This window comes from Bicyclus anynana, chromosome 17 (genome assembly GCF_947172395.1).
Source record: "Bicyclus anynana chromosome 17, ilBicAnyn1.1, whole genome shotgun sequence".
NCBI classification, from domain to species: domain Eukaryota; kingdom Metazoa; phylum Arthropoda; class Insecta; order Lepidoptera; family Nymphalidae; genus Bicyclus; species Bicyclus anynana.
In genome coordinates, this window is record NC_069099.1 from 13,565,083 (window position 1) to 13,592,255 (window position 27,173).

At 35.6% G+C, this 27,173-nt stretch overlaps 3 protein-coding genes across 3 annotated transcripts in view; 2 read left to right on the forward strand and 1 right to left on the reverse strand.

Moving 5' to 3' along the window:
• Window positions 1–8,712, forward strand: part of LOC112049510 (nuclear cap-binding protein subunit 1) — a 27,827-nt gene extending 19,115 nt beyond the window's left edge. Inside the window, exons 7-10 of the mRNA XM_024087439.2 lie at window positions 1,211–1,454; window positions 5,999–6,114; window positions 7,241–7,429; window positions 8,072–8,712. Of these exons, the coding sequence (XP_023943207.2) occupies window positions 1,211–1,454; window positions 5,999–6,114; window positions 7,241–7,429; window positions 8,072–8,185 (663 nt within the window). The 3' untranslated portion in view covers window positions 8,186–8,712. The remainder of the gene's footprint in view (window positions 1–1,210; window positions 1,455–5,998; window positions 6,115–7,240; window positions 7,430–8,071) is intronic.
• Window positions 8,695–16,943, reverse strand: LOC112049511 (fructose-1,6-bisphosphatase 1). Its single transcript, XM_024087440.2, has 6 exons — window positions 16,600–16,943; window positions 15,903–16,047; window positions 13,113–13,219; window positions 11,689–11,915; window positions 10,129–10,307; window positions 8,695–9,405 (listed from the first exon to the last, which is right to left on the reverse strand). The coding sequence occupies exons 1-6, from the start codon at window positions 16,773–16,775 to the stop codon at window positions 9,229–9,231; spliced, it is 1,011 nt and encodes a 336-aa protein (XP_023943208.1). The 5' UTR covers window positions 16,776–16,943; the 3' UTR covers window positions 8,695–9,228.
• A 1,655-nt stretch (window positions 16,944–18,598) lies between these two features.
• On the forward strand, window positions 18,599–26,574 carry LOC112049508 (mortality factor 4-like protein 1). The gene is made up of 7 exons (XM_024087435.2): window positions 18,599–18,755; window positions 18,839–18,956; window positions 20,631–20,743; window positions 22,078–22,158; window positions 23,246–23,336; window positions 23,945–24,287; window positions 24,960–26,574. The coding sequence occupies exons 1-7, from the start codon at window positions 18,728–18,730 to the stop codon at window positions 25,188–25,190; spliced, it is 1,005 nt and encodes a 334-aa protein (XP_023943203.2). The 5' UTR covers window positions 18,599–18,727; the 3' UTR covers window positions 25,191–26,574.
• The last annotated feature ends 599 nt before the right edge of the window (window positions 26,575–27,173 follow it).

The following is a 27,173-nucleotide window of genomic DNA, read 5'->3' on the forward strand; positions in this document are numbered from 1 at the left end:
TGTACAACTAAGGTTTAACATTTAACCCTTCAAGGTCATTATTTTACAGGCCTGGGTTGTAAGATCAGGTAATCTTCTTATACCGTTATTTAATATAAGTTAAGTAATCTCAGCCAGATCAATATTTCCCTTCTCGTTTTTTGTTTCCCGCGCGAGGCTGGCTATGGCGGGGCAGTGTTGCCAACATAGGAAATGTAACGTATGCGTTTAGAATCTGCCACTGAAACTGCTCTTTCTTAGGAGCTGAATATTATAATTCTATTATATTTGTCGTTCCATGAATGTCATATACAGGGTGATTCGGTCTTTAGTGCGGATATTTTTTTTCGTGGTTCTGTATCATTAATAGAATATAAATCTACAAACATTTCGATACATTTTATGTAATTTTTTTTTTTAATTTATGTCTCTAAAATAACAAAATAATGTACATATTATTACTAAACAAGATATATTCAGCTTAAAAGTGATCTGGTGACGTCCTTTAGGTATCAAACGAAAATAAAATAAACGCACAATAGGGTGACCCTAAAATTCTGTTCAAAAGTAAATAACTTTAGCTAACGATAATTTTGTTATTTTTGAGTTAAAAAAAAAAGAAAAAATACGTGATCATTAAATTTTGTTTATGTACAAAATATAAAAATATCCGCACTAAAAAAATTTTCTTCCTGTATAGAGCCGTGATAGCCCAGTGGATATGACCTCTGCCTCCGATTCCGGAGGGTGTGGGTTCGAATCTGGTCTGGGGCATGCACCTCCAACTTTTCAATTGTGTGCATTTTAAGAAATTAAATATCACGTGTCTCAATCGGTGAAGGAAAACATCGTGAGGAAACCTGGATACCAGAGAATTATCTTTATTTTCTGCGTGTGTGAAGTCTGTCAATCCGCATTGGGCCAGCGTGGTGGACTATTGGCCTAACCCCTCTCATTCTGAGAGGAGACTCGAGCTCAGCAGTGAGCCGAATATGGGTTGATGACGTGACGTGAATGTCATATGTTGAAAGTGTAAAATTTTGTTTTATGTCGACTCAATAAGCAGATGTCCCAACTGATTTTACGTGTAATAACTCGCGCTAGTAAAATATCCTACATTACGCTTAAGTTGTGCAGATTCTAGCAGAGTCTGGGGAGGTGCAAATCTATATCAGCAATTATTCAGTATTCATTCAAAAGTGTTGTGGTTTACATTGTGTTGGTTGTGCAGATCCTGGCGGAGTCCGAGGAGGCGCAGATCTACATCCTGCGCAACGTGTGGGAGCTGTGGCAGCGGCACAACCAGATGCTGTGCGTGCTGGTGGACAAGATGTTGAAGACTCAGATCGTGGAGTGCTCGGCGGTGGCCACGTGGCTGTTCTCCAAGGAGATGGCGCCGTACTTCACGCAGGGCTACCTGTGGGAGATCCTGCACCTCACCATCGACAAGATGAACAAGCATGTCACTAAACTGAGTAAGACGACTTTGTGTAAATGATTCACAGCCTTTTTAGGGTTCCATAGACAACGGGGAACGGGCGTCTGCTAGTTTTGCTTAAGTGTATTCTTTTTTTTTTATTAATTTATTCTTTACAAGTTAGCCCTTGACTACAATCTCATCCATCCAGACTTCATAGTAATATAGTATTAGATCAAATAGCAATTACAAGAAGCTATGGACAATAGATTTATGTGCACTTATGTATTATGCGCTTCTCTGTTTTCCTCACAATGTGTATGCAAAATTTGACGATGATTGTTTAAGCAGCACAGAATAGAGAATGATACAGAATGAGTCTTTACAAGTCGCGCGGTGAAGATGGTAAACCCATAAAAATAGAAACAAACGTCATGCGTCTCCTTGACATCCGCGTATACTATTGTTTTCATAATTTGTATTTCAAGATTTTAACACAAACAACAATTACGTAAATTAATATTACAATAGACCAATATAATCAACCTATAAAAAATACTCCATCTTATTTCTTTAGTTTTTGAAAACAGTTTTTAAAATATTTAAAAACATAAGATGCTATTTTTCTTGAATAATATTGAAAATTACTAATGCGACGTTTCATGTCGTACTGACTCGAGAATGTATTCGTTTTTGAATTTGTATTTGGAAAAGCTGCATCACTGCTGTGTTCCATGCGCTCTATCTGCCTATTATTCTTCTTAATCTGTGTTAAGCAGGTAACGTGTAAGAAATAAACTCACATTAATGATTATGTTAAAATGAGACACAAAGGAGAAAGTAGTTAATAGAACAAACTTTCTATCTCAGTATGAGGTCCCAGGACATCTTCACTTTCTATCATTGAAAGTCCCAGAGGAGATTTACTTTCATAATAGTGCAAATAGCATCCCATAGGATATTTTGCTTTCTGTCTTAGCATTTATTTGTTAACACATTAACAATTGCTTTTGTATTTATTTGCAGTTGTGTTGTGTTGTGTAAATTTACGAAATGTGACACCATAATAATAATAATAATAAGCCGTTTATTCCCAAATCACACATACAAAATAATATAATACAAACAATTAAAAAGGATAAAGAACTTAAAACTAACTTAAATTAACAAAACTTAATTCTAAAATAATAAATATTTATTGTAGGTTGATATTTTTCTAGTTGTTTTATTTGGGTACCCATTTTCGGGTAAAGGCCTCCTCCATCGCGACCCAACGCTCTCTGTCTGCAGCAAGCCTCGTCCATGTACGACCTGCGACCTCTTCAATATCGTCTCTCCAACGAGCGTGCGGTCTGCCGCGCGGCCGGATGTGATCACGCGGCCACCAATGTAACACTCTCTCGCTCCACCGACCGTCTCTAGTGCGCGCCACGTGACCTGCCCATGGCCATTTAAGTTTGCACGCCAGTTCTGCAGCATCAATTAGTTTTGTCCTATTCCTTATGTCAACGTTCCTTTGACGGTCGCTAAGTTTTAGGCCCAACATGCTGCGCTCTGTCGCTCTTTGGAATTTTTGTATTTTGTCAATAATTCGTTTGGTCAGAGTCCACGTTTGACACCCATACAAAAGCGTAGGAAATATTGTGTTTTCCATGGCCTTCTTTTTCAATGGTAGAGGGATTTTGGATTTGAAAATATGTTTCAAAGACCAGTATTTGCCCCATGCAATCTTGATTCTCCTCTCCACTTCTTCTATAGTTTGCTCTTCGAAAGGTATTCTCTGCCCGAGATATATGTATTCGTCAACAAAGCTGATGGGTTGAGATTCGATTGACGTAGGAATCTCTATGTTGTTTGTCATTATGCAGGTTTTCTTAGCATTCATATCCAATCCACATTTTCTACTTTCCTGGTTCAAGGTGCTAATCATATAATAAAGATCATCATATTTTGTACATATCAATACGATGTCATCGGCAAATTTTAAGTTATTGAGGAGCTCCCCGTTTATATTTACCCCTATATTTTCCCAGGTTAATCTGGAAAATATCAGCTCTAGTAGAGCCGTAAACAAGTTCGGTGAGATTGGGTCCCCCTGTCTGACGCCTCTATTTATCGCAAAAGGAGGTCCCACCTGTTCTAATTTTATTGACGCTCTACTATTTTGTATACAGCTTGCAAAAGATCAATATATTTAGCCTCGACTCCTTGTTGGTTAAGAGCTTTCCATAGCGCCTGATGCGAGATAGAGTCAAATGCTTTTGCATAATCAATGAACGCTATGTAGAGAGGGATCTTGTACTCTTTGAATCTCTCCATAACTTGGGACAGCGTAAATATATGATCAGTTGTGCTATATTTTGGTCTGAATCCTGCCTGTTCTCTTGGCTGGTAGGAACTTAAAGTTGGTCTTAATCGCCTTAGGATGACATTTGTAAAGAGTTTATAGATGCTTTGAAGCAGGCTTATTGGTCTGTAATTTTCAATCTCTGTTGGATCGCCTTTCTTGTATAGTAGGGTAATGATAGCGTTTTCCTAATCTTCTGGTATACAACACGAGTTTAATATTTCGTTGAATATTGGTGTAATTATAGGTGTTAATGGTTCAATTATTGCTTTTAAGATATCATTTGTAACTCTATCATGACCTGGGCTTTTTGAGGATTTCAAAGAGGCAATACTGGCTCTAATTTCGCTTTGTAGGAAAGGTGGAACGTTCTCCGTATTTACTGGGATACTGTTTACAGGTTCAGGAGAGCTTACTCTATCTTGTGAGCTGTATAAGTTTTTATAGAAATTTGTTGCAGTCTCTAAAATATTATTTCTATTAGTTACTCTGTTACCTTTCTTGTTCTTTACTGACGGTATCCACTCTTTGCACTTATTTAACCGCTTTGCAGCGCGCTTTATTGAGCTTTTTTGTATTAGTTCCTCTTCGATTATTTTATATTTGTATTTAGTTTTATTTTTGGTTATACTTTTTCTTATTTTTGTGTAGAGTTTTGACAAACGCTTTCGCTCTTTTTTTGACTTATTCTTTTTATTTTTCAAGTACTCCCTTTCATGTATTAGTTGGTTTACTTCTTTTGTAAAAATAAATTCATTTTCAGATATGTTCTTCGTTTTAGGTATATTTTCAAAACATCCTGAGATCTGTGTAATCAAATCCTTATATTTTTGGTCGGTGCTTTTATTCCCAGCCGTGTAGTGTTTTCTAATCTCTTTAAAATTTCTTACAATAGAGTCTCTTTTTGTCGGCGTTAATGTAGAGATATTTTGACCAAACTTCTTTCTGCTTTTTTTTGATGTTTGTTAATAAGTTATACGTCACTCTGAGTAGTCTGTGATCTGTAGAATAAGTTGTTCCTATAACCTGTACATTCAAGATTGCTCTTAAGTTTTTTGTCAATATATAGTCTATTTCATTTCGAGTTTTTCCGTCAGGAGATAGCCAGGTCCAGCGTTTTTTAGCCTTCTTTTTAAAGAATGTATTTGTTATGTAGAGCTGGTTTTGTAGACAATATTGAACAAGAATTTCGCCCCTGTCATTCCTTGTGCCGTATCCCCATTTACCTATAGCTTTCCCATCTTCTAGAGTTGGTCTCCCAACTTTGGCGTTAAAATCTCCTAAGACAAGGGTATGTGTAGGTGTTCTTTCGAGGCTTAAGCTAAGGTCGTTATAGAATTTATGCAACTCTTCCTCTGAAGCTTTTTCGGTAGGTGCGTATGCTTGAATGCAGGTTATTTTTACATTTTCTAAAGATAAGTCCAGTCGCACTACTCTATCAGATATAGCAGTAAAGTTCGATATTTGGTGTTTTAAAGATTTTCTAATCATAAATCCAACTCCATTAAAACCGGCTCGTTCTCCTTTATACATAAGAATATATTCGCTGTATTCTAGTATTTTCATGCTTTCTTTTTTAATTTCCGATAGACCTATAATATCCCACTTGATGTTTTGAAGCGAATGTTCAAGTTCATTTAATCTTCCTTCCGATACAAGGGATCTTATATTGTAGGTTGCAGTAGAGTAAATTACTGATGGAGGGTTTTGGTCTAAGACTCCCCCGGCGACCACCCGTACGGGGAGCTGTATAATTATTTTCTTGGTGTTTATTTAATGTAGAGCATGCAAGAGGGGCCTTTTCCGGATCCTATGGTTTACTTTGTAAATAGCCTGTTATAGTGGTGCTCTTGGTTTTCTTTGTTGAAGGTTTTATTACGTTGTGTGTATTGTTGTTGGCAAAATAATCTGGTGATTGTGATAAATTTCTCTTATTTGTTAATTTTGGTTTTGATTTTGGGGTACTTTTGACACCATATCCCGCGTTTATTTATAGACTAACGGACGCCCCCGACTTCGTCCACCTCTTTAATATATTCTTAACGTCTACTTACTATAAACTACGTCTCTGCCAATTTTCAACTTTGTGTTGTACATTTCTGATACTTCGTGATGCTTTGCTTTTTTACATTCAAATAGTGTCTCTATTTTCCAAATTTTCGGTTCAGCATATTCAGCAGTGCATTCATATATGTCAGTTTTCCTTTAATAATATATTCACAAAAGGGGTTCATGTTATATGTGTTGTTTTGCAGGCAAAGAACTACAAGAAGCAAGAGAAGCCCTCGCTAGGGCAGACTCCAGTAGCTCAGAGTCAGAGGACGAGAGCGGAAGCAAGAAGAAGAAGGACCACGACAAACCCACAGAAGAGGTAATTGTACTTATATAATGTCAAAAGCTGCTTAGAAGATAGTTTATCTTTCCTATTTTCGGCAAAGGTGGCCTGACCCTTTTTTAGACTAACCTTTTGCATAGGATAAGTTATAATACAGCGCACATGTGTGTGCTAAAACAAATGCACTTTTTCGTTCTACACTTTCACAGTCTGAAGGGATGAGGCAACACAATCAACTGTTGTGGAATGTCAATTGTTTGATAGGTAGACATGACATTATAAGACAATAATGTGTCCCCACAGAATATGAATAATGTGTCCACCCAGTTATAGTTGAGAACGCTGCACTCGAAATTGTAGACGAATACATATACCTAGGACATATGACCCAGTTAGGTAGGTCCAATTTCGAGAAAGAGGTGAACCGCCAAATCCAACTTCATCACCTTCTCGTCCGAAATACCTCAGTTCCTGATGACAAAAGTCTTCGAACAATGCGTGTTGTCAGTGATGACCTATTGTGCCGAGACTTGGTCGCTAACTATGGGCCTCATAAGAAGGCTCAGAGTCACACAGCGGGCGATGGAACGAGCTATGTTAGGAGTATCTCTAAAAGTGCAGTGTTGGTCGACTCCCCACTGGACTGACGACATCAAGCGAGTCGCAGGGATTCGCTGGATGCAGGCTGCTCAGTATCGTGATGTTTGGAAGTCCCTACAAAAGGCCTATGTCCTGCAGTGGACGTCCATCGGCTGATATGATGATGATGACAGAATATGAAATTGGCGTTATTTTGCGCTAGACTAACTGTCATTTGTAGCAGTTTCTTTCTGTTTTCACTAACTCATATCTCCCTCTCAACGTCCTTGGCCGATCACGTTTTTAGTAACGCTCGCGTCACGCAATCAATCAATCAATTAAAAATCATTTATTTCAAGTAGGCTCAGTTTACAAGCACTTTTGACACGTCAGTTGACTATTTGTAAAGATTCTACCACCGGTTCGGAAGGCAGGTTCTGCTGAGAAGATACCGGCAAGAAACTCAACAGCTCTTTTGAAAAAGTCACGCTTTCACCAGCTTGCTTCTCAAGTCAGGCGTGGCTAAAATCTTACTTCAAAGTTTAAGATTATGAGGACTCAAAGCTTCTTTCAATGTTTTCAGGCAGTGGAACGCATGGAGGAGCGGCTAGAGATGGCGCACACCGACCAGAAGCGGCTGTTCCTGATCGTGTTCCAGCGGTTCATCATGATCCTGTCGGAGCACCTGGTGCGCGCCGACACGGACGCGCGCGACCCGCACACGCACTGGTACAAGACCACCCTCGCCCGGCTGCGCCAGGTCTTCTTGCTGGTGAGTGGTGACGAGCTCTCTGCAGATGTTGCTGATCGTGCTCCAGTGGTTCATCATGATCCTGTCGGAGCACCTGGTGCGCATCTGGTGTTACTACTTGTACTTATATACAAAAAAAATAATTACAAGTATCAAACTGAGTTATTCCAATATATGCACTATAATTTTGTGAATGCGCTCCAAAAGTTTTTTAAATTTGTCGGGCAATATCTGTACTTTTATATGTCGATGCTAATGTACTTTTAACGAAACAGAAATAATTTTTTAGTTACTAATAAGTAAAGTACTTACAACACCATAAAACCGTGATTAAGCCGTGACAGCCCAGTGGATATGACCTCCGCTTTCGATTCCGGAGGATGTGGGTTCAAATCCAATCCGGGGCATGCACCTCCAACTTTTCAGAAATTAAATATCACGTGTCTCAAACGGTGAAGGAAAACATCGTGAGGAAACCTGTATACCAGAGAATTTTCTTAATTCTTTGCATGTGTGAAGTCTGCCAATCCGCATTGGGCCAGCGTGGTGGACTATTGGGCTAACCCCTCTCATTCTGAGAGGAGACTCGAGCTCAGTAGTGAGCCGAATATGGGTCGATAATGATCAATACCAAAAATCTCATAGTAATGTGTCTCGTTCCAGCACCACGAGCAGGTGCAGAAGTACAGCAGCACCCTGGAGACGCTGCTCTTCACCCAGGACCTGGACCCTCACATCCTCGACGTGTTCCACCAGTTCGTGGCACTCACCGCGTAACCTCACACTTGATACTAATTGACCACCTCTGGCGCTGTTTGTAAACTTTGGTTTATTAATAAGAGGTCCCCAGTTCGATTCCCAGCTATTTTCAAAATTGTTTCAAGTTGGATCTGATAGGCATCGGCTGGGGCTAGTAACCACCCTAACGACAAAGACGTACCGTTAACTTATTTATGTAAACTGTGGTTTATAAATAGAGGTCCCCAGTTCGATTCCCAGCTTTGATCAGTTTAGGTTTTTATATTTTCTAAATTGACTTAGGTTGGGTTTGATACCGTACCGTACCGTCAATTGATTTAGCGTTCCGGTACGATACTGCGTAGATACCGTCTGGAAGAGGTAGAATGAACTTCCGCTTCCATCTTAGCATTGTCACTTAACATCAGGTGGGTTAAATTGCTAACTTGTAACAAGTTCAAGAACATAATAAATTATTATTTGTATAAGATTTATAAACTTAAGATAAACGCAGTTTGACTTTAGTCGTATAATAAAAATACATTGAGTTATTTTTAAAAAAATAATTGTTTTATTCTGACAACAACTTGGAAAAAGATTTTACAGAACAACGCTTATGTATAAATATATAAAAAATATATTCGATATAATACAAAAATATACACAGGAATTAGATTTTTCTATTACAGATTGTATATAGGAACAGTTATTTATTAATATAAAAAAATAAACTTAGTTTTTTTTTTAGCTCTGCAGTCTATTTTGTAAAAAAAAACATTTACCCAAAAACCAATATGACAAGTATGATTTTATTTTTTTATTTTTGTATGAATATTGTTTGAAAAATTAATATTGTAGGCTTGATATGTGATTAAATGTGCAATAGCGACCAATAGCGGTGCAATCGAAAATATTGCTAACAAATCTTCGATTGCGTCGCTATTCGTCGACATTTGTTTTTTTTTTTTGGTCGCCATCTTAGGCCTACAAGATTGCATTTTATTGATTGATCATTGGATTTGACAGAATAGCTGTAGGTATAGTCCCTGTCTCGTATTCAAATGTAATGAATATATCACAACTTAGTTCAGAAATCGCAGCAACTCTTCAACGTCCAGCTTGGAGCCGAGGTAGCAAGGCGCTCTCTCGTGGATGGACGTGGGTTCGATGTCCAGGATGGGCTTGGTGCCGTTTGTTGCCAACCCACCAGCTTCAGTCACTAGGAACGACATAGGGTTGCATTCGTATAGGAGTCGCAGCTGAAAAGTGAAACAAGATTTTATAATTTTAACGGCATTATGGACTAAAGTATCTATGAATCTTATAATAGTAGATTATTATACAAGGGGCTAAAAAGACCTATTATATAGGAGGTATTTTTGGGGCACGAGCCGTAAGGCGAGGTCGCTAAATAGAAACCGAGTTCTAATCGGCTTAGAATCGCGTGTACTCTATTTTTCACTACGATGACGAGAATATAATAATATAATATAATACGATACAGTAAGTAACAATTAATTAAATAGTAATTCAAACATTTTAAATCCCCACAAGATTCAGATATTACCTTCTACAACTACTAAACTTTACCTCTTTATAATGTTAGTATAGAAGTATAGATTATGAACTTGCTTCTCTACAGGTCAAAGTGATGATTCTTACACCAATATGGTGGACTCGCAAATGTAATCAATCAGTCATGAAACGTATCAAATCAATTAGCTATGCTAGGAAATTAAATGACGATCCAAATTTTTTATATAAAAATGGAACCGACTTTAAACAACATATTTCAATTATTTTGATTTTAACACAAAATTACTAAACCGATGAACATGAAAATTACATGGGACCAATCACCAATCTGAAAGTATCTTAAGAATTTTCTAAATCGGTTAAGAAATTACGAAATTATGAGGTAACAAACATTAAAAAAAAAACACTTCGACTTTTTTTTTTTCAAGATTTTTTTTTTAACTTACTTTTCCCTTAGGCGCGGACGTAGTGGCTGGGTACATGAAAATGCCGCCATATTTGATGGTCCTATGGACGTCCGCTACCATGGAGCCCACGTATCTCGCGCCATACGCTTTGCCGGTCTTGGGTCTTTTCTTCTCTTCTATGTAGTTCTTTAGTCCGTCCGACCACTCCGCCGCATAACCTGCAGCATATTGTGAGTTTACAACTCTGTGTTTTCCACATTGATGTAGTATTAGTAAGTCTATGGTGTTCCATTAGTTTTATTGTTCAATAAATTTTAGAAAATTTCGTTTCAATTTATTTATTCTGATGCCGATCAGTATAAAACCTACACATTTAAAGTGTTTTTCAAATAGCATGGGTACGGTGACAGTCGCCTATATGACGTTCATAATAATAATACGTACTATTATCGTGAATCCCGGCAAACTTTCAAGAGTGAAACGAACTTAATGAGAAATTAATTAAGTTTTAAGCTGATTGGCATGAGCTTAAAACTTAATCAGTTAAATGGGTTAAAATAGGTTATAGAAGGCTATATTATTAAGTACATATGTCTTTGTTTAATGTGGTAAAATATTTCTTATCAATGAGATAAAATTATTAATTTTCAACAACAACTAAGTGTGTGTGTTTTTGTTGTACATAATGATGAATGAAATAATTGATATATCACACTTTAATACAAAAATCAAGAAGACGCAGGTCGACTATTAAATAACAATAAAAAATAGGTACACTATCAGCTTTTAATAATGATTTGAATGCAAGTTTCAAAAAATATCTTTATTACCCGACTGCAAGAAGGGTTATGTTTTTCGCGCGTATCTTGTATGTATGTATGTAATATTCTTTATTACCTCATGTCTTCCAAACCGCTGGACGGATTTTCGTAATTAAGATATCGTTGATTTGTCTTAATAACCCAAGTGTTCTTAGATAGGTGAATTTTAAAAAATACCAACAAAACGACTGAGAAGCTATAGTGGAGATACTCGAGGTAAAAAAAAATTTTTTTTTTGAATATTGCAACATGGGTATCAAATTCAAGGGCTTTTTGAGAGGATTTCAAAATGGTATATCATGGCCATGTTAAAAAAAATATAAAAAACGTTATAATTATATCAATTGTCCAACAAAATACGCGAGGCGGATGACTATGGTTTGGGTATGATGCGAGGTTTATGAAGTGAAGATAAACTATACTAAATAGAATAGGCTAAATAATAATATTGATTATAAAAATCGGACAAGTGCGAGTCGGATTTGCCCACCGAGGGTTCCGTAGATTTTTTTTAAATATAAATTACTTAACCAATTAAAAGCTCAGTCCAGAAGTGTAGAAAGCAATCAGAAAACAGTCAGGACCTATTCTATTGAATAGAACGATTTTCGTCTACATTTTTAATAGGTTCCGACTTTTTTCTAATTGCTTTCTACACTTCTGGACTGTGCTTGTTTTTTTTCTTTTCAGTTTTAGTATAATTGATGCAGTCGAGTTTTTTTATTTGTGTAATTAATTCAAAATGACTATAATAAGGTGCATTTATTAGTGTACTCACCCTCATTGATGGAGTAAATCTTGCCCTTTTCCGGTATCCGCATGTTGGGGTCAGTGAGTATGAACTCGCCGATGGAGGGGTCGTACATGAAGCCGTAGACCCCTTTCCCCTGGCCCAGGCTCAGCACCAACATGGTGGCTGAGCCGTACAGCGCGTACCCTGCTGCCACCAGCTCGTTGCCGGGTCGCAAAGCGTCTGACTCGTTGGGTTCTCCCGGGGATGTTTTCCTGTAATCCGATAATTGGTAATGAATAATATTAATATTATATACACCGTTAAGTTTTCTTTTCCTTAAACCGAAATCTCACAATATACCCAATGTATGTCATTCATTAGTATTATTATATAAAAAAAACAAAGTACAGTTCAAGGAGTTGCGATTATAAAAAATTTTCAAAAATATTTTAAAACATCCTGTATTTTCGATCACCTACCTATTCGCTGCGATACCGCGATGCGGCTCATCGGTCCCTTTAAGTTCATTCACTATCCTGAACTAGGTCAAAGTTCAATGACTTCATACTTACGAAACAGAATTAAACAGGATGTTTATTTCATAAATTATTTTTTTTGCTAGAGTGTGAATTAGCTTAAGGTCATTTTTCTTAATATTGTTAAGGGGTTACTTATATTGGACTTATAAATGTCGGGGCATGTATAAGCGAGTAAAAACTGTGTTTGTCTTCGAATGCTTTCTTGCGATTGGTTGGTTGCGTAACTGTCAAAGGGACTGGATCCGTTAATAATGTAATATGCTAAAGACAAATTAATTGTAATCAATTATTAATACAGTATCAAGAAACTACTCAACTATCCGGTATCTAATATGGGTTTTTTACATTTTGTATGTTTGTAAGTCATATTAATTATAGTTTTTTTTGGTCTCTCGGTCACTTCATTTTTAGACTAGCGGACACCCACGACTTCGTCTGCGTGGATATCAATGTAATTGAATTTTTAAAATTTTTGAATCTCATTATATTTCGTATCTTTTATGATTTATGAACAAATTTTTAAAACTGTAACTCTAAAAATGAAGGACTTTCCCAATACTATAGACTTTCGCAATACAATAGACTTTCGCAATAAATAATATAATAACCTTCTCCGTATTATGGTCTTAAACCGTGCCAAGATTCATTTGAATTCATTCAGTACTTCTAGCATGATGCCCGAATAACAAAAACACGGACAGACAGACGAAAAATTAAAAAAAAATTTTTAGCTTCAGTATCGATTATATGTATAATGCCCCCCAACAAAAACTTTCAAAACATCTTCATTGTACAGAATGCACAAAATGTTATAAGTATAAATATAGATTGAAAGCGTTACGGAAGTGAAATTATAATTTTGCAGATCATAATATCATAAACATGTACATAACATAATTAAAATGTTTTTTTTACTTAGTAAGTACTTACTTGTAAATAGAGAAGATGGACCCGACAGACACCAAACAGTCGATGTTTGAAGAACCATCCAGAGGATCGAAGCACACTACGTATTTTCCGCGCCTTTCCGACTCCACCTGTAATGAATAACGGCCAGTTTATTATAGCAATAAATAATGTTTTTTTTTTATTTCCTCAAAATGTAAATTATCAAAATTAAATCTTTCTTAGATCTATACTAATACAATACTAGCGGACGAGTTCGTGTAATATTCCGTTTATTAAAAAAATCCGCGGGAACCATGGATTTTCCGGGATAAAAAGTAGCTGATTTTCTGCTCCAAAGGCCAATTTATCTGTATTCCAAATTTATCCAAATCGGTTAACGTGAAAAGGTAATAGACAGACTTACTTTCGTATTTATAATATCAAGTATTGACTGTAAATAAGTTTTTCACTACTCTTGCTCAAAAACACTGTCATATTACTACTCCACAGCGGGGCTAAACAAGCATTTTAGCCTCTAGGGGCTAAAGTAATTTTGTTTTTTTAATTCTTGTCTGTTACGAGTACTAGCCAAGTACTAGCCTACTATAAAACGGAGGAGGTTTTATTCGAAAATAGAATCATTATAGGTAAGGCCCTGATTGTTTTGAAAAATAAATAAAAAACTTTAATTGTATAAATTGGAATGAAATGCAGCGTTCTTGTCTGTGGAATGCGTTTATTTTTTTATTTAATTTTTATTGAGTTGCGAATAGAGCGAGATTTAAAGACATGGGACATCCTGTACGATGTAACCTTTGCCTTTTTCTCATGTGAAAAAAATAAAATTAAAAAGCGAGAATTTAAAAAACAATTGGCGTGAATAATACACACTTGATTTTTTTCAGAAATTCATTGTAAATTTGTGACCGTAACTTACATATTTTTCAACAATATTAGTTATTTTTGTCTTCATCTACTGAGAATGGTGATCCTAATTTGGAGATGGATGAAATTTTTAATCTGTTACCATCAAAGTGGAGACGCCTTTACTTAAATATTTACCTACGATACCTACGAATACCTACGAAAAATTTAGTAATAAATAACTGTTGTTTTCTCCACTTATTAAATTTTTCGAATGGATTCACTTACGAAAGGAGTTTTTTAAACTATTATCTCCCACATTTACCTCATATACTTCATTATTCATCTTCACAGTAGTCGGAAATTATGTTACCGGGTAAAAGCATCTCCCTTAATATCCAAAATTGTAGACTTTGTACATTTAATTTTCAATTAAAATAAATCATTGAATATTGTACTAAACTATTTTATTTTCTCGCAAACGTAGTGAAAAGCAGAGTGTAACACGTGGGGCTAAACCCATTATAAACTCGGTTTCTATTTAGGCGGCCCTCGCCTTCGTCTCGGGCCCTAAAAATACCTCGTATATAATGGGTCTTTTTAGCCCCTTTGTATAACAATCTACTATTTGATGTTGTAAGTAATCTCTGGATGTACCTACCTAACCAATTTTGAAAATTCTGTTACCAATAACTACATCAGCATCTAATAATACAGGCTATATTTTATCCCGGTATTTCCACTGGAAGGGGAACTAAACGAGTGAAACCGCGGGACGTTTCATTAGTAATGGCGTACGCCTGCTTCTTAGGCTATAAGAATTTCAACCTTTGGACCTAACTATTATAGAATTAATCTATTCGTATATCTATACTAATATTGTAAAGAGGTAAAGTTTGTGGTATTGTTGGGAGTAATCTCTGGATCTACTAAACCGAATTTGAAAATTCTTTTGCCACTAGAAAGCCACGATCGTTGTGAGTGTCATAGGTTACATTTTATCCCCATATTCTCACGGAAACGGGAACTACGCCGGTGAAACCACAGGGTGTGGGCTAGTATAAATTTAATTTTTAACTGACAGTTTCCAGTACCTCTTACTTATCTATTTATAACAACGTCAGGTTGTCCCTGACTTTTGTAATTAATTAATGCAGAAAGACTGGTCGGACGAGATTGTTAAAATTATGCTAATTTAGTGGGTGTGTGCCGCCACGTACTATGATAACAGGCAAGTTATCAAATATGAAATATATCATGTCGTTACAGATATCTGAGTTCGTAACCTTGTATCGTGCTTGTATGCTTTTAAGATATCAAACTGTTAAGTACTTAAGTATGCGAAATAAACAGTGATTTCTGATTTATTAGGTACTTACCTATCTTGTAAAATGTTATCTTATTATACCTATGATTTTATGCAGTTGTTAAAAGTACTTAAAGAATTAATTTAAGACCTAAGCATATTTGGATTTTATTTAAACTACCTATGTGATTACCTTGGGAGTTGGGCGTAGGTTAAATGCTTTATGTACTGAGGTGATTACCGAATTTTATCCAAATCTGCTAAGCTTTTCATGTCACTGAATCACAAAAAAATATTTTCGCTTTGTTCTAAGAGAATAGGTTGACCATGTTTGAAGTAGGATAAACCTAATATTTTAATATTAGATATATTAATATTATTTTAATATATTTTCATGATGCAGGGGTTTTTTATTGTTTCATTTTTTTACTTATATTATTTTGTTACATAAATGACTTAGCTAGGTAGATATGAAAACGGTCTGTAATTTGAACTATGCACAGTAACACATTTTCAAGTGTCAGCGATGTACGTAAGAGGTGCCATGAGTAATGCCTAGTTCGTTATTATATATTAATTTAGTCATTACAAACAATTTTTGGATTTACCGGCCAAAAATCGTTCGTACTCGACTAAAATACCTAACTTGCCGGTGTTTTTACCTGTATTACAGACGAGTTTTCCTCTGAAACCAACAGGCATGTGGTGAAGGAAGACTTGAGCATGTTGATGAACAAATCGTTGGAGAGTACGTCCAGTTTCTTCACCTCTTCACCCTGGACATTCGTGTCACCAGATATTCCATGCCTGAAAATCGATGATTTTTAATGAACCCATTTTAGTCAACTTACTAACACATGGATAGTATTCCAATCTGTCCGCCTGGTCACTTTAATACCCGACATGATATTTTCTGCGATATTTACTTATTTTAATTGAATATTGCTTAGAGAATGAGTAGGTACACTTTGTACCACTGAGGTGGACATAATATACCTACTTAATATGTACATGTACACTTATTTACATAACTTATATTGAATGTAAATATGTATCTCCGGAAAAAGGATACTTAAGCCAAACTGACCGTGCAATGTTTATTTTATGTACTCGTATTTAACTCTAAAATAACAGAAGTAACTAATTAAATAGCAATTGCATTTAGCGCGTTATGCTTAAATCGAAAGTTTATCCCGATATCTATTTCCATATCGTGGTAACCCTACTTTTAGATGTCAATATATAACGGGATAAAATTATTAATTTTAGGTGTATTTTTTTATAGTTTTATTTAAAAAAGAACAAGTCTGTAGGAAATAAAACGCTTATTCAAATAATCAAACAGGTAAAAGTAGTTACAGTTTAGCGATGCCGGCTTTCCTCACGGCCGTTTGTATTGCCTTGACTGCTGTTTGTATGGAGTTTAGCAGCTGTGTTAGGTCACCAGTAGCCGACGGAGCCGTTCTCTGTTGAGCCAGGACCCATCGTGTTAGGGTCATCGCGTTCACATCGAACGCAGGACCTTGTTGTGACATTTCGATTACAAAATACTGAACTTAAAAGCAAATGGCGACGAGCGCGTTCAGTTGTTGTCGCGGAACTAACACAAGATTGGAGAATGCCGAGAATGGATGTAATGGCAATATAGAATGTTGTGATGACGAAATCGGTAGTTCTGACGTAGGCAATAGGCAATAGGCATACCTACCTACGCAACTACTCGTCGAATTAGAGTTTGGCTAATGAAAGTAGAGACTGAAATTACCCGGCAAATTCAAAAAAATATCTATATACTAATCTTTATTAAAAAAACGTATATGTGTGAAAACATTACACATATTGAAAAAAAAAAATTGCAATTATCAAACTTGAGTTAATTAAATATTTGCATGTTTTGGGAACGCCCTCCAATTTGTCAATTTTGCCAGTCGATTTCAGTCCGCAGTTTCATTAGCCAAACTCATTTGTGATTAAAAGTGGGCAAGGTTTTGAACGGAGGCAATATATCATATTTAATAGAAAAAAATAAACATTGATAATAAACAGTTTGAAAGATTTTAGGATTAGAAATATACAATTAGTCGCCTCATTTTAAAATAGTGTGATTGACGATTGTGTGAATGTGTGATTTCCATTGCCATTTTGTGGCGGGGGTTGTGGTTTAAGCTCAGAGCTCAGACCAATTACCTCCTTTGGGACATACCTCGCTAGAGGTTACCTTTTGTCAAAAAATATATGATCTAGATCAAACGTGTTCATACAAACTTCATTTATAGAATCGATCTGTCACTGTGTTTAAAATACACGTCTGTGTATTACGAATCATTTATAGTTATGTGTAGTGTAAGGACAGAGAATATACGTATTGGTGTTAAATATTTTCGATGTATGAGTTTACCTCGTCCCTCTTACAAAACGACATACACTTGTTACACAGAATATTCGATTACTTGATCAATGTATTGTTGTTACGTCAGATGAATCGATTCTTTATAGATGTTGTTTTTATTACAAAGATTTATTTTAATAAGAAATACTTACAACTGCAATTTTTAGTAAACTAGAAATTTTTGATAATTTTTTAGTAAACTAGAAATTTTTGACCAGACAATTATTACAAGAATGAAATATAGATTCCATAGAAACAGTTTTTATAAACCTGTTAGATCGTTGATCATACACTTTGACAGAGAGTAGCGTCTAGCGAGGCAGGTCCTTCTGTAATTGGTCTGAGACCTTAAGTGATTTGTTTGTCAATTGTGCATAGATAATCTTACTGTTGTGTTTGTCCTTGCTTTTACAGATTATTAAGATTTTCTCATAAAGTATTGTATACTATCTTACTAATCTGTGGAGTAATAATTAATCTGTGTTGTTTTGATCACAGATAATAATACACTTTTTTTTTACTTTTGACGTTTGTGATTGTCATTGGCAAAGTTGCAAACAGGGTTCCCAACTTAGGGGTTTTCCCCCCAGATTTAGGGGGCAAATAAGTGAAATGGGATTTTTTTAGGGGTCTAAAATTTTTAGGGGTATTTGTAGGGATTTTTTGACTCTTTAATATTTTTAAATTGATGATAATTTCAATATTTCTTTCTTGACCTAGCGACGTTTTTCTACAACCACTCTGAGGCAACCGGTGGCAATTTTCATCGAATAAAAAAAATTGTAAAATTTATTCATTGTCAACATGAATGATTTCAAAAAATCTGAATCTTCAGATAAAGACGTAATATTTTTTGTGATTAAATATAGACTTTTGAAACATATTACAGCATATTATTTCTAAATTATTATGAACTTATATTTTTAGGGGGACAACTCAATAATTAAGGCGATTTTAGGGGTTTTTGACACAAACTTTAGGGATAAATAATTTGGAGAGTTGGTAACACTGGTTGCAAACCCAAACAATTAACAAATTCAATACCTACTGTGGAGTACGTAAATAATTAAAACTTAATTAACAAATTAATCAAATATTATGGCCCCTAAACTTAAGTTCGCGGAAGGTTTGTTTATAAAAATAAATTTTAGTCAGTTAAGTAATATTAATTTACAGAGATCTAAGGTTGATACTCAATTTTTTTTTCAGGTGAAAAAGTTTTGTGTTTTCATGGCCCACTAATCTACGAGGCGAAATGCCTCAAAAGTTCTGTGACGAAAGATAAACATGTACGGTATTTAATTCATTACGCTGGATGGAATAAAAAGTAAGTATAATTTTAATTTTTCCCTAATAAATGATTCTCTCGTGTTGGCGGGACAATCGTTGAGATTACCTGTAACTCACGATTTATTTACATTGATTTGCTACATTTTAGAGATTAATTGCATACAGTAGAATGCATTTTATTCAATATAGTTCTGTCATGCACAAGTGAAGTGATTATTTCTAATTTCTGGAATCAATCTAAAGTTTTGAATCATCAATCTAAGGTTGCCTTTGCAATCAAATAGTATATAATCACTGTTTGCAATAAAGCAAGGCATGACTTGACAGACTTATAGGCTGTATAGACTACTTCAGTATTTTAGTCGAGTACAAATGATTTTTGGATTTACTGCTCAAAAATTGTTAGTACTCGACTAAAATACTAAAGTAGTCTGTACAGCCTATAAGCTGGTCAAGTCATGCCTTATAGACAATAATGGACAGTGGTCTATATTTGACCACTTTCACTATATTAATGCAAATTATTTTATGTTAAAATTATTACTTGAGGACCCCTTATGGACTGGCTAAAGAATTAATCACATAACATAACACTTTGTATTTCATTATCTTAATATAAGCATTAATTTCAACATAGACCTTTCTTTAAAATGTTGTAACAGATTACTTACCTATTTTACATGCAAGTATCTCTGAAAATCGAACATTGAAATAAAATTCACCAATAATATGATAACATTATCTATACTAATATTATAAAGCTCCAGAGTTTGCTTGTTTGTTTGATTGAACGCGCTAATCTCAGGAACTACTGGTCCGATTTGAAAAATTGTTTCAGTGTTAGATAGCCCATTTATGGAGGAAGGCTATAGGCTATATATTATCACTGAATTCCTACAGGAACTGGAACCACGCGGGTGAAACCGCTAGTAATTTTTTAAAACTAGAAATATTTGTACTGCAGTAAGTCAAATCAAACTTATAAAATTATCTAGAACACATTAATTGTAATAACCATAAAGTAAAACCACAGCACAACCACAAAGTATTTGTAGACCACCAACTATGACAACCTGGCTTTCATTGCAACCACATAAAAAATACCACAGAGGTAATAAAAACACAATTTTTTCCATTTCCTTTATAGAAACCACCACACACAGCCTCTGCAGCCTTTTTATTTTTTGTAATCTGATGAAGACCTAATCTTTGAGATATGTGTGGACAAACATACATACTTTCATAAAATTTGACACACACAATTAGGAGCTGGAATAGACTTACACACAGAATTAAAAAAAAAGTTGTTGTATTAGTTTTAGCGTTTTCTATATTCTGTGAATTTGATATATATACATGCGTGCATTTCTGACAATATAACATCCATTTCTGGAGTGAGTTTAAAAAACATTATTATAAACATAAAAAGTATATTTGCACACCCTTTCTTTTGATACCCATAATGTTAGGTCAGGTTAGAAAACAACACCTTTATTTTCATTTACGAGGGCCATTTTGAAAAGTTATACAGCATATGTCACTACTATGATTTTCACAAACTCCATGACACTTGATATGTCTTAAGCTGTCCTGCTATTTGGGCTACAGGGCATGCCAAAGGAATAGACAAACATAGTCACATATATATGTGCTCAAAAAACATTATTCTCACTCTGCCACAGTCTGGTAAAAAGATGTTGTTACATTGCAGTTGGGATGAATGGGTGCCTGAAAGCAGAGTCCTGAAGTACAATGAGGCCAATGTGCAGAGACAGAAGGAGGTGCAAAGGGCACATTCCGCCCAACCTGTCAAAACTAAAAAGAGTAAGTCAAATGCTTTAATATAACACTATATTGTTCACTAAAGGAAATAATGAAAAGCAAAGAAATAAATATGTCCATTAAGAGGAGAACCTTCAATACGTCTATACTCCCTTGTATAACATACGGAAGCGAAACTTGGTCCCTGACACAAAAACATAGAGAAAAGTTAGCTAAGTGTCAGAGGGCAATGGAACGAAGTATTTTGGGTATAAGACTAATGGACAGGATCACCTCAAGTGAGATAAAACATAGGACAAAACTCGCTGATGTTCTTATTAGAATCGACCTCTTGAAATGGCGTTGGACGGGACACATGTTGCGCTGCACGTCCGATAAATGGAGCAAGCAGGTGACACTCTGGTACCCAAGAGACAGTACCAGACAACGTGGACGTCCAATAAGAAGGTGGGAGGACGACATCCGCTTAACCCTGGGGCCACGCTGGACCAGAGTTGCGGCTGACAGGGTGCAGTGGAAGCAGCTGGAGGAGGCCTATGTCAGAAGACACTTTGAACAGCGGGACATAATATAATCAATCAAACACAACACTCATGTAACCAAAAGCTGTTCAAAATAAAAGGCTATTTTATTTTATTTTATTATATTGTTCATTATTATTATTATTTTTCTCTCACAGTTAATTTGATTAATTATTCAATAATTTCAATAGGTATGTATAAAATCATTGCTGTTCTTTTGTCTCACTAAACAGCTGGGCTGATTTATTTGTTTATTTATAGCATTCATATACCTACTTATACTAAAACACAGGTAGTTTTAATGTTAATAGTATGGTTACGTAAGGCCCTGTCAGGGCACTGCCAATGCCTAATAATATAATTTCTATTCATACAATATACTAGATAATACTAAATTCAGGTAACATTTAAACTAAATTGATTGGAAATTTTATTATAACTAAGATTTAGGTAATCATATTTAGTTCATACATTCAGGGATTTTGCAGTAATAGTTCAATCCACAATTTACTCAGGTAATTTACTCAACAATTTAACTACTCTATTATTGAGGAAGTGTTTTCGGAACTATCAGACAGTTGAGTCAACATTCCCACCCTAGTTCCAAGTACTTTGATACTTCTCCATTTCAGCTTTCAGATTATCATCATGCTGAACAGCAATTTTAACAATCATTGTAAGGTGCACATATTGACCAACTAGCACAACTGCTGTATTTTCTATTTATTCTGTTACCTAATATTTAAATAATAGGTAACAGGATTTAAAAAAACATTTAAATTTAATTTCCAGCACCTTCATTTATTGAATTTGAATTGAATCAAAACTCATTTGTATTTGTTTCCATATTTTCAGCACCAGCTAAAGGGCGCAAGTCTGAAGCTACTGCTAGCTCCACTCCAGTAAGAGAGGAGTCAAGAGCTTCTACTCCAGCTGGTAAGTGGTAATCAACAGTAAAGAGGTCGGATTTATTACCAAGAGGTTGTGCTTAGTTCGTACAGTAAATGAGGAAATCCGTAGGAGAATGAAATTATACGACATAGCCCAAAGGATTATCAAACTAAAGTGGGAGTGGGCGGGTTATATTTGTCACAGAATAGATGACTTCTGGGGCAGACGTGTTCTGGAGTGGAGACCACATACCAGCAAGCACAGTGTAGGTCCCTCCAGTGATGGTCCGAGGACATTAGGTAGGTAGTGGGAAGTGGCTGCATGAGGAAGGCAGAGGATCGTGTGTGGTGACGTGCTCTCGGAAAGGCCTATGTCTAGCAGTGTATTTAATTATTTTTTGTTTTGTATTTCATATTACAAAATAATTAGTGTCCGATCGAAAGTTCGGTTTCGGCCGAATTTCGGCTAAAATTCAAGTTTCGGCCGCAGTTTCGGTTTCGGCCAAAATAGGGTGAAACTTTTGCCGAAACCGAAACTGATTTCGGAAGTAGTCGTGCATGCTTGCCTAACTTCTATGTATGATACTCGTATGTATGTATGTATGACCGTACATACAGAATACATACAATTGTACGCGTAGCATTATCGCCCGACGCAAACATTCTTTAGAGGTTATGTTTTGATGGAACTGATTATTATTTATTCTTCTAAGTACAAAAAATGTATTAATTAATGAATTTCAAAATTACTTAGTATTAAATGAAACAATTACTGATTTGATTATTGATAACTGATAATTACATTTTGCTATGAGAACAATTGGATAAAATAATAAAAAATATTATTAATATTTTTTTTATATTATGATGATTATAACAAACTTAATATACTGTGTTTCCATTTTATGTCCTAATTAATGCAGAATAATGGGTAAAATGCTATAAAAATCAGTATTTAAAGGAATTTTATACTGGACCACGTGGGTTTCGGTTTCGGCCGAAACTGTAGTCACGGCCGAATATTCGGTTTCGGTTTCGGCCAGAAAACTAGTTTCGCTCGGACTCTATTTAAAACTAAGTATGTACTAGTTACATGTATGTCATAATGTTCTAATGTCATGTATGCATTTCAGGTAAAGAGACTGAGAGCGTCTCGAGTGCAGCCAAAGCAACAAAGTCTCAGAGCAAAGACTGCCCAGCTGACTCGGGCTCCGATCAACCTAAGTAAGGCGACTTAAAGTACATAGAGGATTTTTTTTAATAATACTCAGATATTTAATAAACAGGGTATATTTCTCTTAACTCTGGATTATGGATAAAAAATAATTGAAAATGTTCAAAGAACATGTTCTAAAGTTAATATTTTTGGAGTAAATAATATTTCTTTTATAAATAGATCTTAACATGTATGACACATGTTAAGATCTATTAACGCATTTAAACGCATCCTTATAATTATGACGCAGCCAATCTTTAAGATTTTAAAATGCAAGGATAGATAAATGCGTGAGTTACATGGATACATTGAGTACTCTTTATAACATTAAGGTTTTTAAAAAATCAAACAAAAATATTTTCAGCATCAAATACTATACCTGTTAAGAAAGAATAAAGAAATATTTAGTAATATTTGTAAATAATAATCAATACTAATATATTACGAAGAGGAAAAATTTGTATGTTCGTTTGTTTAAGTTGAATAGGCTTTGAAACTATTAATCGAATTGAAAATTAAAAAAAATTAAATGAACAATGGGAATTGGATTTATGCGGGTTACTACTAGTTATGTTATAAAGTGCATTATTTTTCAAAAATAAAATATTAATTACAGAAAAAAACGTGGCCGCCTGGACCTATCAATCGAATCGGAGGAGCAGTATCTCGCCAAAGTGGAAGTTAAAATCAAAATCCCCGAAGAGCTAAAAGTCTGGTTGGTTGACGATTGGGACGTTATCACCAGACAGCAGAAGCTGGCTCTCCTGCCAGCCAAATTGACGGTCTCCCAGATAGTGGACAACTATTTGGCGACCAAGAAGTTGAGCAAACTCCACAACCACTCCAAGGAGACGGTGCTGATCGACATCACAGATGGCATAAAGGAGTATTTCAACGCTTCACTCGGCTCGCAGCTCCTGTACAAGTTTGAAAGGCCTCAGTACAGTGAGGTGTTGCAGGTTGGTGTTTGAATATTTTAACAATAGGGTAGTTAACTCATATCAAACTTAATATAAACAATTTTTAGCAAACTCAGATGTGGATTACAAAAATAAGAAAACCAATGTCAAACAAAGGTTATGATTTACAATTTTTGTCAGGACAACAGATGTCCGACAACTTAATTAACAAACTGTAACCATAATAAGACCCTAGAATGAAAGAGAAATACCTTGAGTGGAGTCACGAACTTCTGAACGTTGTGTGTAGGGTTAAAGGCGCCTTTGACAGTTAACTAACATTTCCCTTTTCCATTTAAGTAACTCTCCCCGCCAATCCCAAGTAACCCATAAATAATTACACAACAAGAAATGTGGACAGCTCGAACGCCACAAGCGCACTTGAAGTCGTTCCCGCCAACCGATCGCTACCCCTCTCTAACTCCCCACTCTTCACGGAAACTACTTCAGACTACTTTTTTATACAATATTTCGTATAGTACTAGGAATAAGGGTCCGAAATATATCGATTCATAGAAAAGTCAATTTAAAAATTATGTATGTTGTAAATTTTTTCAAACGTCAAAAACGCTGTCGTCCATTTCTTGACGTCACGATGTTACTTGATGTCACTAAAGGTATAAACGTAAAATTAATTATTAACTAATAATTTTGTCAAACACTCCTTTCCAGGACTACCCGGACACGCCAATGTCGCAAATTTACGGCTCCATACACCTCCTAAGACTGTTCGCTAAGTTGGGTCCAATGTTGTCCTACACAGCACTAGACGAGAAGGCACTGCAGCATGTGCTGACTCATATCCAGGATTTCCTCAAATACATGGTCACCAACAGGTCCACTCTCTTCAACTTGCAGGACTATGGGAATGCCACGCCAGAGTATCACAGGAAGGTGCAGTAATGTATTGAATACTCAGACTAATTACATAAGGACTAGTCGTTATCAACCCATATTTGGCTTCAGAATGAGAGGGGTTAGGCCAATAGTCTACCACGCTGGCTCAATGCGGATTGGCAGACGTCACACACGCAGAGAATTAAGAAAATTCTCTAGCAAGCAGGTTTTCTCACTATGTTTTTCCTTCACCGTTTGAGACACGTGATATTTAACTGGATTCGAACCCACACCCTCCGGAATCGAAGGCAATGGTCATAGTCACTGGGCTATCACATATCTCAACCAGTAGTATGGACTAGTATCACACCCAAATTCATAAACAAAATTGTTCAGTTGTGTGCATTTTAAGAAATTAAATCTCACGTGTCTCAAATGGTAAAAGAAAAACATCGTGAGGAAACCTGCATACCAGAGAATTTTCTTAATTATCTTCTTGTGTGAAGTCTGCCAATCCGCATTGGGCCAGCGTGGTGGACTATTGGTGTAACCCCTCCTACTCTGAGAGGAGACTCGAGCACAGCAGAGAGCCGAATATGGGTTGACGACGAATAGTTAGTTTATAAAACAGTTTATGATGAAAGCATAGAGGAATTAGATGTGGAGTTGCATTACACTCAAATTTACCAACAAAATTGTCTGTAATTTTTTTGGGAATAGGTAAACTCACACATCGAAAATATTCAACACCGGTCAATATATTTTGTGTCCTCACAATACACACAACTATACATTTGATTCACATTACACACAACACACACACACAGACGAGTATTTTTTACACAGACTTACAAATTACAATCACATCGCTTAGACTCGTTACATAGAATATTGGATTACCAATTGCTCAATGTTTTTTTGTTCTGTCAGAAGAATCGAATCTTTTTACATACATTGTACACCTAATTAGGTTAGAAATGCTTAAAAATGAAACGCGACTTTATGTTTTTGTGAACTAGAAGTTTTTGGCCGTTTTTAATACCATTTACACACAAACCGGCATCTTTAGTGAGCTCTTTTCACGATGAATGAGATTACCACAATGAAACATCGACTCTATAGCAACAGTTGGATCGTTGATTCTTGATCTTTGACAGCGGGGTAGCGTCCAGCAAGTCAAGTCCTTTTGTAATTAGTCTGAGGTCTAAAGTGACTTATGGCTTTAATGATAGTTTTAATTATAAGTGAATTTGTTTCGATTATATGTAGTTAGGTAGGTATATTATGAAGTACAGAAATTGATTTTTTTTCTTTATCCAAAATGTTATTTAATCCAAAAAGTAAAAAGGTTAATGGCAATCTGTAATTCGATAAAAGAATGTCATCAATGTATGTATGTACGTACATGCAAGTTATGTTCATACAGTTGACAATAAATTGATCTTATGTTTGAATGTGTTTCATTTAAAGTCCTGAGAGCCTAGTGGCTGTTTGATACTGTTACTATCGCGATAACGTAAACGCGAATTTCTAAGGAATCGAAACAGTGCCTTCTAGTGGCACTACAGCACAACTGTTTCCATATAAATTTGCGTTTACGTCAACGTGATAGTAACAGTATGAAAATATTGAAAACTCCCACTAGGCACACCGTAAATATTTCAAGGCTTTGTGGTTCACAAATTCAGACAAGGCTGCGGGCGTCCGCTAGTATAATATAGATTTTTGGAACTATTAAAGTCCGACCGCTCAGAGATTGCGTTTTTGACAGGTCGTGATGGAATGGGACAAACATTTAGATACAAATGCCTCGTTATTTTTTTCTAAACCACAGATTAATCAATAATAGGCAGATAGAGTGCACGGAACACGACGGTGTCGTACCCGTCACAAATACGAAATTCAAAAACGAATACATTCTCGAGTCTGTACGACACTAAGCGTCGCATCAGTATTTTTAACCGACTTGAAAAAGGTGTCATTAGGGGTCTGATGTATTCGTTTGAGATGAAATTTTACACTAAAAATGGAAAAATAATAAAAAATACA

What these genes read in the sequence shown, in the direction of transcription:
- LOC112049511 (XM_024087440.2), bottom strand. Translation starts at nt 16,775, where the DNA reads ATGTCACAACAAGGTCCTGCGTTCGATGTGAACGCGATGACCCTAACA. An exon ending in AAAGCCGGCATCGCTAAACT is followed by an intron (nt 16,048 to 16,599) that starts GTAACTACTTTT and finishes ATCGATTTTCAG; the next exon opens with GCATGGAATATCTGGTGACA. An exon ending in AAAACTCGTCTGTAATACAG is followed by an intron (nt 13,220 to 15,902) that starts GTAAAAACACCG and finishes TATTCATTACAG; the next exon opens with GTGGAGTCGGAAAGGCGCGG.
- LOC112049508 (XM_024087435.2), top strand. Translation starts at nt 18,728, where the DNA reads ATGGCCCCTAAACTTAAGTTCGCGGAAG. An exon ending in TACGCTGGATGGAATAAAAA is followed by an intron (nt 18,957 to 20,630) that starts GTAAGTATAATT and finishes GTTACATTGCAG; the next exon opens with TTGGGATGAATGGGTGCCTG. An exon ending in AGTACAGTGAGGTGTTGCAG is followed by an intron (nt 24,288 to 24,959) that starts GTTGGTGTTTGA and finishes ACTCCTTTCCAG; the next exon opens with GACTACCCGGACACGCCAAT.